General features: G+C 36.8%; 1 protein-coding gene across 1 annotated transcript in view; it reads right to left on the reverse strand.

Moving 5' to 3' along the window:
* LOC139140623 (integrin alpha-8-like) overlaps positions 1 to 16,021 on the reverse strand; it is a 105,396-nt gene that overhangs the window by 12,548 nt on the left and 76,827 nt on the right. Inside the window, exons 18-26 of the mRNA XM_070709985.1 lie at positions 15,680 to 15,808; positions 10,444 to 10,511; positions 9,220 to 9,364; positions 7,607 to 7,699; positions 5,071 to 5,150; positions 2,975 to 3,067; positions 1,910 to 2,012; positions 1,302 to 1,460; positions 343 to 447 (exon numbers count right to left, since the gene is read on the reverse strand). Of these exons, the coding sequence (XP_070566086.1) occupies positions 343 to 447; positions 1,302 to 1,460; positions 1,910 to 2,012; positions 2,975 to 3,067; positions 5,071 to 5,150; positions 7,607 to 7,699; positions 9,220 to 9,364; positions 10,444 to 10,511; positions 15,680 to 15,808 (975 nt within the window). The remainder of the gene's footprint in view (positions 1 to 342; positions 448 to 1,301; positions 1,461 to 1,909; positions 2,013 to 2,974; positions 3,068 to 5,070; positions 5,151 to 7,606; positions 7,700 to 9,219; positions 9,365 to 10,443; positions 10,512 to 15,679; positions 15,809 to 16,021) is intronic.

Here is a 16,021-nt window from a genome sequence, read left to right on the forward strand (position 1 = left end):
CTCATTAGCTGTTGGTGAGAATATACACCGCGATACTAATACACTTGTTCTTTTTAATACAAAAAGCCATTGTCGCAGTCGCCGTACATGACTAGAATGCGGCCTTGTGTGCGTGTGCTTTCTCTTGAGACAGGTATATATTGTTCTTCTCTGTAATCAGCGCTGCACGATGTGTTACACTGATGTCATGATGGCCGCATGGCATTGTCCATTTCAATGTCCATTTTGTCTCCCTCCCCGTCCCTGCGGGTTCATTGTTAATTCTATCAATGAGGGAAAAAACCCATTGTGGTGTTTTTTGTCATTCAAAAGGTGAACTCTAATTAAAGCGTTCTGACTCACGATGTCTACTTCTTTAATTTCTTCTACGGCGTTTCTTCGCACTCTCCTGGCATGCTCTATCCCATCCGTCAAATTGACTTGAAATGATAATTTGTCTTCGTCGAGCTGTTAAAGAGAAGTGAAATAAAACATGGTTTACACTCCACGAGCATATAAACTCTTTTCCCTTGTTTGAGGTAGGCCACAATCGCACCGAATACTGACATTAATTATTCAAAAACTTTCCTGATTTGCATTCCTATAACTTCCTAATAAATTCATCAAACTTCATAAATATCTATCAAGTTAAATCTAAACGCTTTTCATCAGATAATCATAAACAATATCCATAAAATCCTGATGACATCTGGGATTTCGGGATGAAATTTATTATCACTAGTTTTGTTAAAAATATTGCGCTATTTAAATACAGATGAATGCAAACGTGGGTGGCTATTCTTATGAGTTGCCGATGATTCCATTTGTCTGTGCTATTTCCATTGTAAGATATAATTAAATCTTTCATTCCCAAAAGATTGGTGAATGCTTTCCTCTCCCTGTTCTGCATGTTTATCAATTCAACTGTTTGAAAATTGTGATCCTGTTGTCTCATCTAGCAATACCCTCAGTAAAGTACGTCAGATGGATATTAAGATTTGATACTGCAGATAGTTCAACAGGTATCTGTTAACCCTTTGAGTGCTGTAATTTTTCCCACCAAATTTTAGTGCAATATTTTACCAATTTTTTATGAATTTTTCTGTAATTTTTTTGATAATTTTGAACCAAATGGACATCACATTTCATCGGCTACGGGTTTTTATCAAAATTTTGGCAAAAATCTGAAAAAAATTGACTTGGGTATATCTTTTATTGGTGACAAAAATTGACTTTGGCGCTCAAAGGGTTAAACAAAATTTTATTTATTCATTGGAATTGCAGCTCATTGTAGATCAGGCTATGGAAGAAAACCAACTGACCTTTATCCCTTCTGGATTTAAGTCTCTTGTGATGCAGGGTACGCCTCCTTGGAGCTGCACATCAAGCAGATAGAGCAGATAATCAAGCTTGTACGTGTAAGCCGGCCAGAAGATTTGAATGTCAGCACCGTCGATGGCACTGGGTCCCTGATTGCGCAGCTGAAACAACAAGATACACGCTCAGGTCAGGGTACACGTGTGAATACTTTGACTTTTTTAAACACATATTTGTCTTGTTTCCTTGAGCTAACAAGCTGTCTACACGTTCAAAAAGACTTACATCTTGTTAAAATGGAACTCCTGTAACCGTTTACTTTGCCTCCGACAAATAGATTTTGAGAAGAAGTCACAATGTATCTGAGATGTGATTGAATTAGCACACGAAAGCTGGAAGAGTGCCAATTTTCTTTTCACATTCTGTCCTGACAGGCTGCATGCTTGTTCCTGTTCAAACCTCAGTTTCTTTTCAGTAATCTGACTTTTCCGTTGCGGCAATACAGCAACTCCAATTAATTAGATGGTAGTTATCGTCAGGCGTGTGATCTGTCATATGTCAGCTACAGAATCTCACATGATAGAACATTGAACACTCAGCGAATTACACCAACCTCATAGAGCTGAATAATTTCTGGGCCGATGTCATTTTCATGATCGATCACAAAGTCCGGCCTTGGCCGTGGTTTGAACTTCACTTGTTCAGGTACAGATACCCTGAAAGCATTAAAGACATAAAAATTCATGAAGAGTTTAGATTTTTAGACTGTTTTTTTTTAGGCAAGTGGTATTCTAACTTATGAAAATACAGTTCACCAGGCTAAGAGATTCTACCAAAGCTGAAATTTTCAAACACAGTACACTACATCCTGGCGTGCACAGCATATAGATTTCATGTTAGGGAGAGACAGAGATTTTAAGTCAAAAATCAAAGTAAAGTTTTTGTGAAAGTAAGATATACAGAACTAAGTAGGTTTTAAACTTAGAAGTAAATTTTTCTCTGCCTATAAACAACGAAACTCCATGTTTACTTTATTAATAACAACTTTCTTTGAACCAGCTTTCTGAAAAAACAATTACTGGAAATGTGGCAATGGTACAAAAGATATAGTGTTTGGATTTCTTTGAGTGAACTTACTCAGAGCTGGCACTTGACTGCCACAAAAAACTTCACAAAAAGTGAATTTTTAATATGTGGAAAGTGGTTGCTTCTGCACTTTCTGCAGGATCAATGAATATTCATCAGCCCCTATAAAATGCTACGCATGTTGATTTTTACTGTTATGTTTAATTCACGCAAAAACCATCAGGGACTAACTGTAGTGGCCTTGACATGCATTTTACTGATAGCACAAAAAATTTGCTGTACAGTAGTATAGTCATTATGTGGTTTATGATTGGAAAAGGTATAATATGTTTCCCTTCATTTCAATAAATGCATATTCATTATCTGTATTGTTTCATTATCCAATGAAATGTAATTACCAGCTTTGGCATTGTTTTAATAAATGAATATTCATGTTCTACATTGTTTCATTAGCCGATGACATACAATTACCATCTCGAGATCCAAGGCAGACATCATGAAACAGTTACTATGCCCTTGGTTTCATGCAAAATGAAGGATTCTAAAGTTATCTGGATAAAGCTCCCTGAATACAAATAACCGTAACACTTACCCCGAGAATGCAACGGAGATTTTAACTTCAAAGGGTATGCTCACTCTATATTCATTGTCGAATAAGTTTTCTTCACTCTCTTCAGGGTTTGAGCTGAAATAAAAAAAAAACCAGTGTTTTAATCGATAAATGCTGATTCAATGATGTGATAAAGACCACAGGTGCCTTGAATGTGGACATCAATCTTATTAGCAAAGTGTACTCGCTCCATAAAAATACAGAGTACAGACCATAAGTTTTATGTCATGTACGACATTATGAGAGTGTGCACACGGTGTACTTCCATGGATGGAAAGTACCCTGTAGCTTTCCTTCCACTGCACTGGAATTATTCCACACAATGCTACTCAAACCATGGTTTACAATGTTATGGTAGCAACATACCTTATAGACACTTTCAGATTTTTATTTTTTTCTCAGTTATAGAAGTCCCAAACACCAATAAAGTATATATTTTCTGAAAGCACTGATATTGGGAAATCTGACCGTGCACAGTACACAGTCATTATTTGCATAATAGTCACGTGACAAGCGTTTTGCTGAGCCTTCCAAAAATCAGTTTTTCCTCCCTTTAGCGAACATGCTGCAAAATTTCAGGTTGAAATTTATGCATTGACAAGCCTTAGCAATTTCTTTCAAATTGGTGTTTGCAATTTTTTTCCGAGTCTCCATTCAAATCATATGGCATAACAATTGCAATTCATTGAAAAGCACCTTAGTTTAACACCTTCAATAGTGCATAACAAAAACAGGCATATGAAGGAAATCCCTGTAAATGAGAAAAAAATAAAAATCTGAAAGTGTCAATAAGTTATGTTGCTACCTTGACTTTTTTTCCGTTTATAAAAATCGAATGAATGCTGAGTATAGAGCATATATGAGTGCATGGCTATACTGTTCTCTCTGTGTACAGTATGTCAGGTTTATACACAAATGGTATGCCAAGTCAACGAATTCTCTTTCTTGCATGCATGCACACACTTTCATAAATAATACTGTAGAAAGCACTCTGCTGACTTTATGTGTATGTGCAATATTGACAGCATTCCATGTAGGGAAAAGTTTATCTCAAAAATGTATATTTCTGACGTGAGAAAGATGATGCCATAAGCTGTGTCGGTCTCGTATTATAATGGACACATTTGGAGATAAAATTTGAACAAGGGCTTAATGTCAAAGCAAGCACAAACTTGTACATCAAAATTCTGGCACGTCCTTGACCGTGAAATTTTGGCTGGGCGTTGAAGACACTGCTCGCTCCTTTTGTCTCCGTCTCATTCAAATGAAGTCCTTATAATTCCGCTTCATTTACAGTTCACTGACTCAAAACAAACTGGGCATGATAAGACAATGCAGTTCTTCAAAAAAGGTGCGGCGATACTCATGAGCCTATCTCATGGCAGAAATTAAAACAAGAGGTGCTTCAGAGGCAGATAGTGACGACTGGCTAACACTGCCTGGCTCCAGTTTTTATTTTATCGGCGGCCCATCAAGGTTGACACAGACAATACGTCTGCTGTTATAATCAGTGACTGCATGTCTAGGTATTCAATTACTGTGACACTTGCGCTCGCTTGATAAAGATCAAGTTTAAAAAGTGTAGTTTTGAGGGTGTTACTTTGTCTGTGTGTGTCTGCGTGATGGCTTTAATGGACTCAGATTCCCGGGTAAGATGCAAAAAGGGGATGGACAGGTGCAATCTGAATTTCAGATGGTGTTAGTCTTGTCATGCAATCCATGGAGATAATCTGAGGCCTTTCTCTTTCCTTCTGACCGAGAATGAAGTCATCAACTTGGTGAACTTTCCGCTCTCACACACTTCAACCTGTTCAGCCTCAATCCCTGTAAATAGGTCCACACTCATAATGGCTTTGGTTAAAACCATGTTGTTGAAAGGGTGAAATTTTTGTTATGAACTTTTTTGCAATTCATAGTAGCCACTTCAACAAACTCTCCTGTCCCTTTCTGATTTTGTATCTCCTATTTTGCGACTTTCCTTCCAAAATACGATTTCAAGAAGTTTGGCAAATCAGAAAATTGTTACAAATTCTGTTACAAAGTAATCTCTAGAAATGGGGATTTCATGTCGGACATACCTGTTTGCTAGTAGATGGATCTGCACCGACGATGTCGTTGTGTTCTGGATATTGGCAGAAAGCACCAATCCAAAATCAACCTACAGTAAAACATATAGACACACACATATTGAGTAAGCCCCCAAAACACTCTGAGAGGAAAAGCATCTGAATTTTCTATTAGAAGTGTGAAAGCATGGCAAATCAGTACAAAAACCTGAAAATGACTGGAGTTTATCAGCTCACCAACCATTTCAAGGTAGACATAAACAATACAGAGAAATTCTCTGCCTCACATGCCAACAGCAGATGTTTTGAATAAAAAAATGCCGCAGTATTTTGTTGAAGATTGAAGGCATTACAAGGGTAGGATATTTTTCATTGGCAAATCATAAAAAAGTAGGAAATGAAATATCCTGTGTGATTTACGATGCCTCATTTATCAACTTTTCAAGACTTTCACAGGATCCGGGGCAGGAGCCAGGTTTGCTTTTCTAATTCTACAACCTGGGTTGTCATTATGTATCTAGCATCTGACTAGGCGACCCTGGCATGCCAGTGTCTCTCCTTTTGTTCCTAGAGTTGACGTGAGGAGTCCATTTACGTACAGAGTCTTTCCTCCATTCATGCATGCGTTATCGTTGAAGGAGTGATTTTTCACATTAGGGTTGAGACGGTCCCCATTGTCTAAAAGCCAGACACAATGCCTTTAATTATTCATTTCCCTGAGAGCGTTAAATCTATAATGATCTGTCGCTGTCCGACCACCTTTATGCTTCAGCAAATTCTCTGATTTTTATGTCACAAAGGATAGGTGATGACAGACAGCGGGAGAGCAAATATCGCGCTGTTGGTAACACAAAATAATTACAAATTACATATATTTGAGTTGGATTCAAAATTAGCAACAACTACAGTGCAACACTCCAATGAAAAGTATAGCTGAAGGGCATTCTCATTTACATGTAGGGAAACCATCAAGGCAGTTACTTTCTGTTTGATGGCTTGGATGAAAACACTATGATCACTGACAGCCTTTGGAAAATTTAAACAGGGTTATAAAACTGTTAATTTTTGTGAGACCTAATTATCATGGCAAAAAGCATACACATTTCAGAGAGAGTTGAATAGTAGTGCCACACATATACAATGTACTCTTTCCATTGGTGATGTCAAATATTGCCACTTTGCTTTCGTATTTTTCCCCTGCAAAACAGAGTTTTGCCTACATACCGCAGGCTCAATTGAAGGCAATTGCTTTCATTTGGGTTTTCTCCAAGCTTGATGTGGTACATTGCATTTGGCATGTGTATTGTTTTGCATGTAAGTAAATTATCCCTTTGTTGGATATGGAATACTGTTTATGTGGTTACTCCAAGGCTTTGACAGTATCATAGCACACTTGTTAATGACAAGCATTATTTGATTGCCTTCCATCTGTCCAGAGTTTTTCGTTTGTGTAACACTGGTATCATCTGTGTTCGTAGAACACTGATGGGCTTGGATAGGTGATTTCAGACTGTTAACTTCAGAACTGTAGATGGGTTAGATGAGCTTATTGTTTTCCTGCTCAGCTCAAACCTTTAACTGAGCCTGAATAGCTTGCTCTAACTGTTTCACTCAAGAAAGCGTTTTGCCTCTCCGCTGTTATCTATACACACATCGCAAAACATCAAAGGAGCAATTTGAATCCATTATGTTGTTCAATCAATGGTCTTTTTCCCCAAATTCCACATAATCTTTGCGTTTTCTCCGATGTCATAAATACAGCATGATCACAGAAAATCTGACGCCGAGATTCCCTCCGCTGTTTAGCACACACGTCAGGAATGGTGCACCGGGCAATATAAAACATCCATCTGATTAGAGGAAACGGCTTATCTACTGCCAAGGAACCGTAACACTGGAGCATTATCAAATATATGCCATTTTCAGTCTGGCCAGACAGGAACTGTGGAATGAAAATGCATGGTTGTGGTGTGTGTGTGTGTGGATTTAAACATGCCAAGAAAATGTGCAGAGGAAAATAATTATCTGGAAACGTGTCTGGTGTATAAATTTGCTGGGGAAGTTTTTCACAGGCAGGCGGTACTCGATAGGTGTGAGATAAAGAAAGCTTTATATACAGACTAGTTGAAAATGACATCATCAAGGGTGATGATGAATGTTTTAAGAATCATGAAAAGTCTCCTTATCTCCTCATTTCAAGGTAAATGGGTTAAGTTTATGTTGAAATATTTTTTTTAGATTTTTTAATATGCATTATTCATCCTGTCCAGATCATGCTAAAAACATTTGGAACGACAGCGCAACAGATACATCTAGAATGTACCGTGTGTTCTCTGCACATCAAGCTGAGTTCCTGGCCTGAAGTATTTAATACAAAGTTTTAGCTGGCAACAGAAAGCAAATAATGCTGGACAATTCATCATCCCACAATTGGTCATATTATTTGAATCTGATTGGAAAATTTATGAGTAAAACATTACGTACGAGTTGATGCGCAAGAAATTTGTTGCCTTGTTTTATTTTTAGAGAGATTTCTATCTGACACTACCTTGCTGGCAGTTTTGATTGGATTACCACATCCACACTTCACGACTCCCGGCATATCGACTTCATCTAGCGGTCCGCAGTCAACCGTATACTCCTACATGAAACAAAGAGAAAGAGAAATAGATGATAGATAATTCAAAAACAAAGATAATACTTCCACTTTTGAAACAAAACTAGGTGATCTGTTTGTTGTGAAAGCCACTCAGTCAGCCATGGTGGCGTAAGCGGATTTATTGACGCGAGACCTAGTTCTCAGCTTTGCCTGCTAATAGGGTTATAACTCACTGATACCCTATATCCCTACGGCGGAGAGTCAGTATTCCCCTATACTTCCTTGTTTTCCCTGCTGGAGACAGAGCCAAGACAGATAAAAAAATAACTGAGCTGGTGTCTCTTTCTCAGGCAGCTATGGACGGCAGCTGACCCTTTTGGGTTTTCTTCGAAATCCTGATGGTTCATGATTTGATCAACAAAATTACATTAAAGCTGGCACGCACGATCATAATCTCTGATAAAATTTCATCGACAGGGAGATGGAAAACCTGTATCTGGAAGACTGCTTCTGTATGGCTTAACAATATTATTCTGCGCCATCGACCCGAATCAGACGTAAACACTGTTGAGGACCTTTGCTGCTTCCATTTGAAAGTGACCCAATTTTGCCTTTTTTCAGGGCAGTTGGGTGATGGCAATTAAATCCAAAGCCTGCGATTCGTATCGAAAGTTTAAAAGAGGTCAGCTGCATATCCCTGTCATCATAACTGTTAATGTACAAGCCTGAAAGTGACATTGCTGATAAAAGGTGAAAGCCTGTCGATTTCAAATGTCATATTTCATAAATCCTCTACTAACAAGGTCAATGCTGAACGCTGTTGTCATTTACCAACAAGACTATGCCATGCCAAATTTAGTTTAATTTTCCTGTATCAATCAAACTATTTGCTTGATTACAAACATTTTCCTTTTACTTTTGATGAATCAAAATTTGTTTACAAAATATACATTATTATTATTCACTTTTCTTATCACCCATGATAATGTAAGGATGTAAATTATTTTAACCTGTTCACCCCCAGTTCCCTGTAAACAGGTCCAAAAACAACGTTAATAACCATGGGTTTGGGCTAAACCATTGTGGTGAAAGGGTTAAGGCAAGCAAGGTATCATGTGATTCTGATGGAAGGTTGCAAACTGCAAGGCTATTAAAGTTGCAAACCAAAGAAGAGGATAATATAGGGTTATTCACAAAATACGGCCCTGTATGGATGATGGCTCAGTGAGTGGCGTATTGGATGAGCCGTAGGCGAGTCCAATACATCACTCACTGAGCCCAAGTCCATACAGGGCCGTATTTTGTGTATAACCCTATTATTATACACCTCCCTCCATTAATCGTCGGTATAAACTAATTCTATGGTAAATTTGAGGGATGCGACACGCGCGATATGAGTGGAACGCGCGCGATTGTTGAAATAAAATTGCTACAAACCCAAAACAGGCGCGTCGCGCGTCTCCCGTATTCGGGACTCCGCGTACTATACAAAATACGGAAAGTTATTGGACAGTCAAACTCCCATAGGTTACGGCAGTAGGTGTATAATAATGAATTCTTACTGCTTCTCTCTGTTCGACACGAACATAATCGAAACCTTCTGGTAACCAGATGAAGACTTCCGATTTAAATGCGTCCTCTCCTTCATTGTTCACCAAAACTTCAAGTGTAGTGTTGTCTGGACTCCCAACATATATGGGCTTAGATCTGTTAGAGCAAAAAATAGTGTGAACCTGGCATTATGTCCGTGGTTCTGAGCAGTATCAAATAAAAAAAAAAATTTGCAGATCATGCAATGAATGAATATTGCATTAAACCATACTGCCTGATGTTTTTTATCTGCATATGCCGATCAGCTTTATTACTAATGCATAAGCCATGTTCGAGAAATAACATGCTGCCCTCTGTCAAGGCAAATAAGGTCATTTACGTCACATATCGGTCGGCGCTTGTTAACTTTGCAGCATCACTGACAGTTGAGATAATGGCGATATGAAGTTTTTGAAAAAAAAAACTGACAGCAACTCTAAAGTCTTTTTTTCTGAAGAGAAACAGTATCTACATGATATTACCATCATGGTTGTATGACATTTTAACTCATTGAGCGCCAAAGTCTATTTTTGTCCCCCTTGTATAATAAACCCCAGTCAAATTTTTGCCAAAATTTTGAGAAAAAACTATAGCCAATGAAATGTGATGTCCATTTGGTCCAAAATTATAAAAAAATTACAGAAAAATTCCTTAAAATTGGTAAAATTTTGCACTAAAATTTGGGCGGGAAAACATTACAGCGCTCAAAGGGTGAACAATGGCAAAATGCAAACTGTATGACACAAATGTGCAATGCAAATACGCCAGAGCTGTGTGACCAAAGAACCAGGATGAAATACCTAGTACCTAGGCACTGACAAAATATTTGGGCAGGAAATTACGAAGTAGGATAAAAAGCGAAATATTTTACAGAATCTGACAAATAACATTCCTTCGCACGGAAGTGCAACCTGTTACCCTTAAGGATACTGCAGTTATATCAAGAACGCCAAATAATGATAGTGCACAAGAAAGTAATTGGAACACATAACAGTCACAAATTTAATCCTGCGACTCAACTAGTTGGCAATTTCATCTCTAGTTTCCCTTTGGCTAAACGGCAGATGCAATAGAATAAACACCACACTCTGCTTAAAAAAAAACAGCCTGAAGTGTTCAGTGTGAAAATAAAATAACAGACTGGGTAAACAGTCACTGCCGTCTTGCAGAGTAAAGTGTATATCAAGTGAACTTACATTTCCGCTGACACAACCAAATCAGGAATACAAATTTTGTCCTCACCGCAGTTGTTCATTATATAAGCCTGAAAAGAGAGCAAGTCAAAGCGTTGATGATAGACATCCTAGACAGAAAAAGCTGCTGACGCAGTACTGTAACAGCAATATATTACTTTTAAATTGAAAGTTTGATGTTCTGTGTGTTGAAACATAAAACTGTAATCATCTTGCTCACACCATGGCAACAAGAAAACTGATCTTTCATTTTTTTTCCCACCTGCCGGCTAAAACTGCCCTTTTTTGTATAACATATTTACGGCTACAATGATTGCTTGTGCAGTAGCGCTTTAATGGTTGATTTCATCCGAAAGAAATTAGCTAGGCTAACATTCCTCTGAATCAATAACTTGCCATAACTGAAAGGCTGTGATTTACACTCCAGATACAGACTGAATTTCGTAGAGCGTCTATTACATGGTAGACTGGTTACACACTGCTGCGTAAATGGCTACAATCTATTACTGTTTTTTTTTGTCAAAAGAAGCAGTCCCTGCATTAAAGATGGCAGGTTGATATATTTCTACTCAGTGCACATAAAAATTTCTGCAGAAACATGTGTATACAGCAGAAGCAAGTCACTAGCAAAACGAGTCTGCATTGAAATAATTACGTATATATACATATATATATATATATATATATATATATATATATATATATATATATATATATATATATATATATATATATATATATATATATATATATATATATATATATATATATATATATATATATACGAAAATGGTTTGCTTGTCAATGCAGGCAAAGTATAGTGCTCAATGCAATTTCTGCAGGGCGGTAATACTGAGAATCTAGGAACTTGTAGTTGTCACTCTACAGGCTGTTTCATGCGCTATGCAATCATCCTGATGATTGCTTAGCGCATGAAACAGCCTGTAGAGTGACAACTACAAGTTCCTAGATTCTCAGTATATATATATATATATATATATATATATATATATATATATATATATATATATATATATATATATATATATATATATATATATATATATATATATATATATATAGACATTTCATCTAAGACATCAAACATGATGTATGCGACATGTTTCTTTAGCATACTTCCCCTATCACCTTTCCATTCTATAGAATATCATCAAGGATATCATTTTAGGATTTTAGGGAGTACTAGTATAACACAAGCTATAGCTCAGTATTTTTTTAGTACAATAACTTAATCTTGTTCGCTGATCCCTTTCTACATATTAGGCCCTATATTACCTCTGAGATAGATAAAGAAAAGAGAAAATTTGACCATACATCTTGTCATCCTTTCAAGTATTATCACAGATGTCATCTTGAAACACATGGGGCATTATTTCAAAACGCATTTGAAGAAATTTAATCATACACAATTTTCCAATGGCAGCTGTACTTGAGTTTGTTTGCCTGCTCGAAATTCAAGAAAACTTGAGCATTATCTACAGGTAGACAGAAAATCATTTTCTTGATTAATGATTTCTAAACAAAAGTTTCTGAGAAATATTCACTGTTTTGAGTCACCATAGTGTAACGTTTATTGACCATGGGCACACTGGAAGTACTACTAGAGAACTGTATAGGACAGCTCGCAACAGACATTTATAAGACGTCTCAGTTTCCAGCGTTCACTGAGGAGACACTGCTTGCAAAAGAACCATATATACTTATCTAGTGTTATCATCATGCCACGCACGGATTACCTTAAATGCGTTTTATCGAAGCAACTTTCTTATTTCTTCATTACAAATTTAATATCTTTTCTACTGTACATGGCTAATGTGACATGAACAAATTATGCTTTTAGTGGAGATGCCATATCGGCATTGTTTATCACTGTCAGCTGCAGAGACATAATTGTGAATACACTCTTTTTCTTCTAATCTGACGTTTTACGATGATGTAAAACGGTGCTGAATGTGTAAAAGCTTTCAAGGATAACAGAGAGGATATGGTTTCCTTTGATGGAGTTTTCCTATTCTTGACAATTACCCACACGAAACATGACGGTCATCCATTCTGACTCGGGAGAAAATTCAACATTATGAAGACATATATAGCTTTTAACTGCTCCGTAGGAACCAGACAAAATAGGATTTTCTTTCGCAAAGCCTGGATTGAATTTGCTGCGTTAAAATGTGATTAAAATGTATCTGCTACAGCATCTTGAATAAAGAATTTATAGTTGTGACTCAGTGTCGGGGATCTTGAAGAAAGCGATGCTGTCTGAAGACGTAATGGACCTGTCTCAAGATTTTTCACTTACCGAGGGCACTGTAATATATGACAGTGACGCGGCGGATCTATGATCCACAAATCCTGATGTATTGAAAGTAAACCATTTGCCTTGTATTCTTAATTAGAAAAATCATCTACGCAGTCTGAAACATCCTTTTCCAGAACATTAATAATCACGGCAAATAATAAATCAGTGTTTTGTCCTAATTTTCCATCTCATTTTGATTTATGCTGACGGAAGTAAAGGGAACGCATTATAGGAAGATTTACAAATGTTAGAGTCGTGTTTCAAGAAAATAGATTGGTATTTTGCCTGATTTTAATAAACAAATGTCTTGCTGGTGCAAAGCAGCAATTGTGTCACGGTTAATATACATTACTGGTGGCGCAAGTACACAATACACGCACCCAGAGATTTTCCAGGGGTTATTCCGTGCAGAAGTTGGATTTATTGATTCAAGTGCCAGGGAAGGATGATTTAGAAATGTACAAAGTGCCGGTTGGATAATAATTCAGGATTTGTTTAGGCTTGCCTGTGTTTGATTCATAGCCGCAACCATGAGATATACATGTTACGCGCCTGATATATATGGTCTGATCTGATCTATGTCACGGTGTCCTTGATATTAAATGATTTGTGATATTAATTGATATCCTGTCACACCATGTGATATCAAACATGAAATTATAAAATATTAAAGAATAATACCTGTAAGGTTTGATATCATTTCAATTGTTTTTGTTCTGGAAAAATGAATACATGTACCTGTTCTTCCGCTGGTGCCTGAACTATGATGAAATACCTAGTATTAGCCCTGTCAACACACTGTATTTTTTACAGCATGCAGTGTCATTGCTGATAAATGACATTGAGTCTTGACCAAAAGTCTGTTGTCGACAGTAACATTCAATGTTACAAATACACAGACATTGAGGAAAATTAAAACAAGAAGCATTTCAACACGATGTCGGGAGCAGGGCAAAGCACTGCATTTTATAGACACAAGAAAAACGTTTGAAAATGCATCAAGAGCTACATTTAATGGAGCTTGAATGTTTACAGCATGGATGCCGTTTTGATGGGGCTGATTCAGAATGTCAGAATTCTGTCATTAATATGCAAAAATAAATATTTTTCCAAAACATTTTGACAAGACTTCCAAGAAAGAAATCTCACAGGATTGTGAAAATGGTACTATGATTATACATGTATGTATGTTCTGAACTGAAAAAATTACATGCTTCCATGCATTGTTGTATTTAGTAACAAATGTAGAATCATAATCAGTGGTATTGAAAGAAGTCATACAGCAGTAAGGTCTGATTTTGGAAAGGCCTGTGAGCTGTAAGATCAAGATCCAAAACAAAATTCAGGCAAACAAAACTTTATCACGTGACTGGTCAGTGCATGGCCTTGTTACTTTGCAAAACAATTCTGGAGCAAATGATAGATGCAATGTTGCAATATCATTGAAATTTCATCGGCATTTGATGTACAATCTAAATTTAGTCCAAGGTATATCACGACAGTAATATGTGTGAAAATTAAAAATGTGGTGTTCACGGTTCAACTGTCTGTGAACGTAGCGATCAAATTACTCAAAAGCAACTTAAGACAGAAATCAATAGCAATATATGTTGTCCCTAATAAAAATAATGAATGGTTACTTCCAATATTTTGTTGTGTTTTTAAAAGTCTGACATGACAAGCAAATGTTATGACATTTACCGTTATTCCAAGGCATACTGAGATGCTATTAAATAACTCATCTCCACACAAACATGACATTTACAGAAGAAGTTTTACGAGAAATTATATCTAATTAAGCTTTTCCTTATCTCGATAATTTATTGGATGAAGGATTTATGTCTGCTGTCTCTATCATTAGCAATGAAATTTATGGTATTTAAGGTCAATATAAATAAATAGTAATTTTACGTGAAAGCAGTTGTTGTCACATGCTCAATGTCATATTGTGGTATTGTCTGAAGAAGTTCAGTTGCCGCCTCCAAAGTGATCTGTTATTTGTCAATGTACGTGCCTTAAATTTCGAAGACTTAAAGTTTTGCTAAACCTTTCCTTAACGAAATTTTAAACCATTCTCTTTCAAAACTAAGAATAAAAGTTCGGGATCACCGAGCAAATTTTGGTGCTATGGAAACAAATTACCCAATATATACCGATATTTGAAATTCAAAATGGCCGCCATCCCTGTGTTAACTGTATGGGGAAAATTAAAACTTTTGATTTTCACAAAAAATAAGCTAGTGGAAGCTTTACTTACTCCAAGAGCTGCAAAATGAGCCCCCACAGGCCGTAGACCGAAACAGCATTCAAAAAGTTTGAGAGTCTGAATATCTGTACCCGAGGTACATTCAAGCTTTAATGTGCAGTCATAAAGTTGAGGTTTATTCCAAGGAAATCCAAAGTACAAAATTAATGCAGCAGTCTGGAATGGTGCTGCTATTCATTGATGATACATGTAAAAAGTCATGAAGTTCAGTTGAAAAATTCTTGCAAGGCAATATAAAAACCAAAGTGACATTTGTTACACAATAAAGTTGATTGAAAAAAAATGCACATTCAAGATCATAAAGCTAGCAAGTTAATTTGAATATGGGAATAATCTGCAGTATTGTAATTATGAATCTATTCACAGTTTTAACCAGAAATATTCATCACAAAACTGTTCACCATTCTTAATTTTATGTGCCCTTCACAGGATTTTTTTATCTAGATCCATTGTCAAGAACTTGCTGATGTTTGTCAAAGTCATTGATTTTTGTACAATATGAACATGAATGGTAGACCAATAGTCTGATATATACAGAATGATGGACCAGTAATCTGATACAGGAACATATCAGAACAGAGACCTGTGTAGTATTCTCAACATTGTAAAATACATGCATTATTTGCAACATGCAGCACTAAAACCTCACTTACCAGTTTTCTCACAACTGGGGACACGTAAGCGTTCAAGATTGGTGAAAGTCCATTTTTCTTCGGGCTTGTTCCCATCAGCTTGGTGCTGATGTCCACCGCTATGGCCGAGTATTTGTCCTTGACATCACCCTACAAGGAGGAATGGAAGACAATGCGTCATCAATAAAAAGTGCCTGTAGCATTGGCCACTGTCAGCTGTACATGTACGTAGGACTGTGAAATTTTATTGTGATTCAAACTGCAATGACTCACAATAATACAGACAGGAAGTACGGAATAACCTGTTCATGGCCACTTGAATGAGTGAGGGTGATTTAATCCTATTATGCATGTGCCAAAATA

Source organism: Ptychodera flava, chromosome 9 (genome assembly GCF_041260155.1).
Source record: "Ptychodera flava strain L36383 chromosome 9, AS_Pfla_20210202, whole genome shotgun sequence".
Lineage (NCBI taxonomy): Eukaryota > Metazoa > Hemichordata > Enteropneusta > Ptychoderidae > Ptychodera > Ptychodera flava.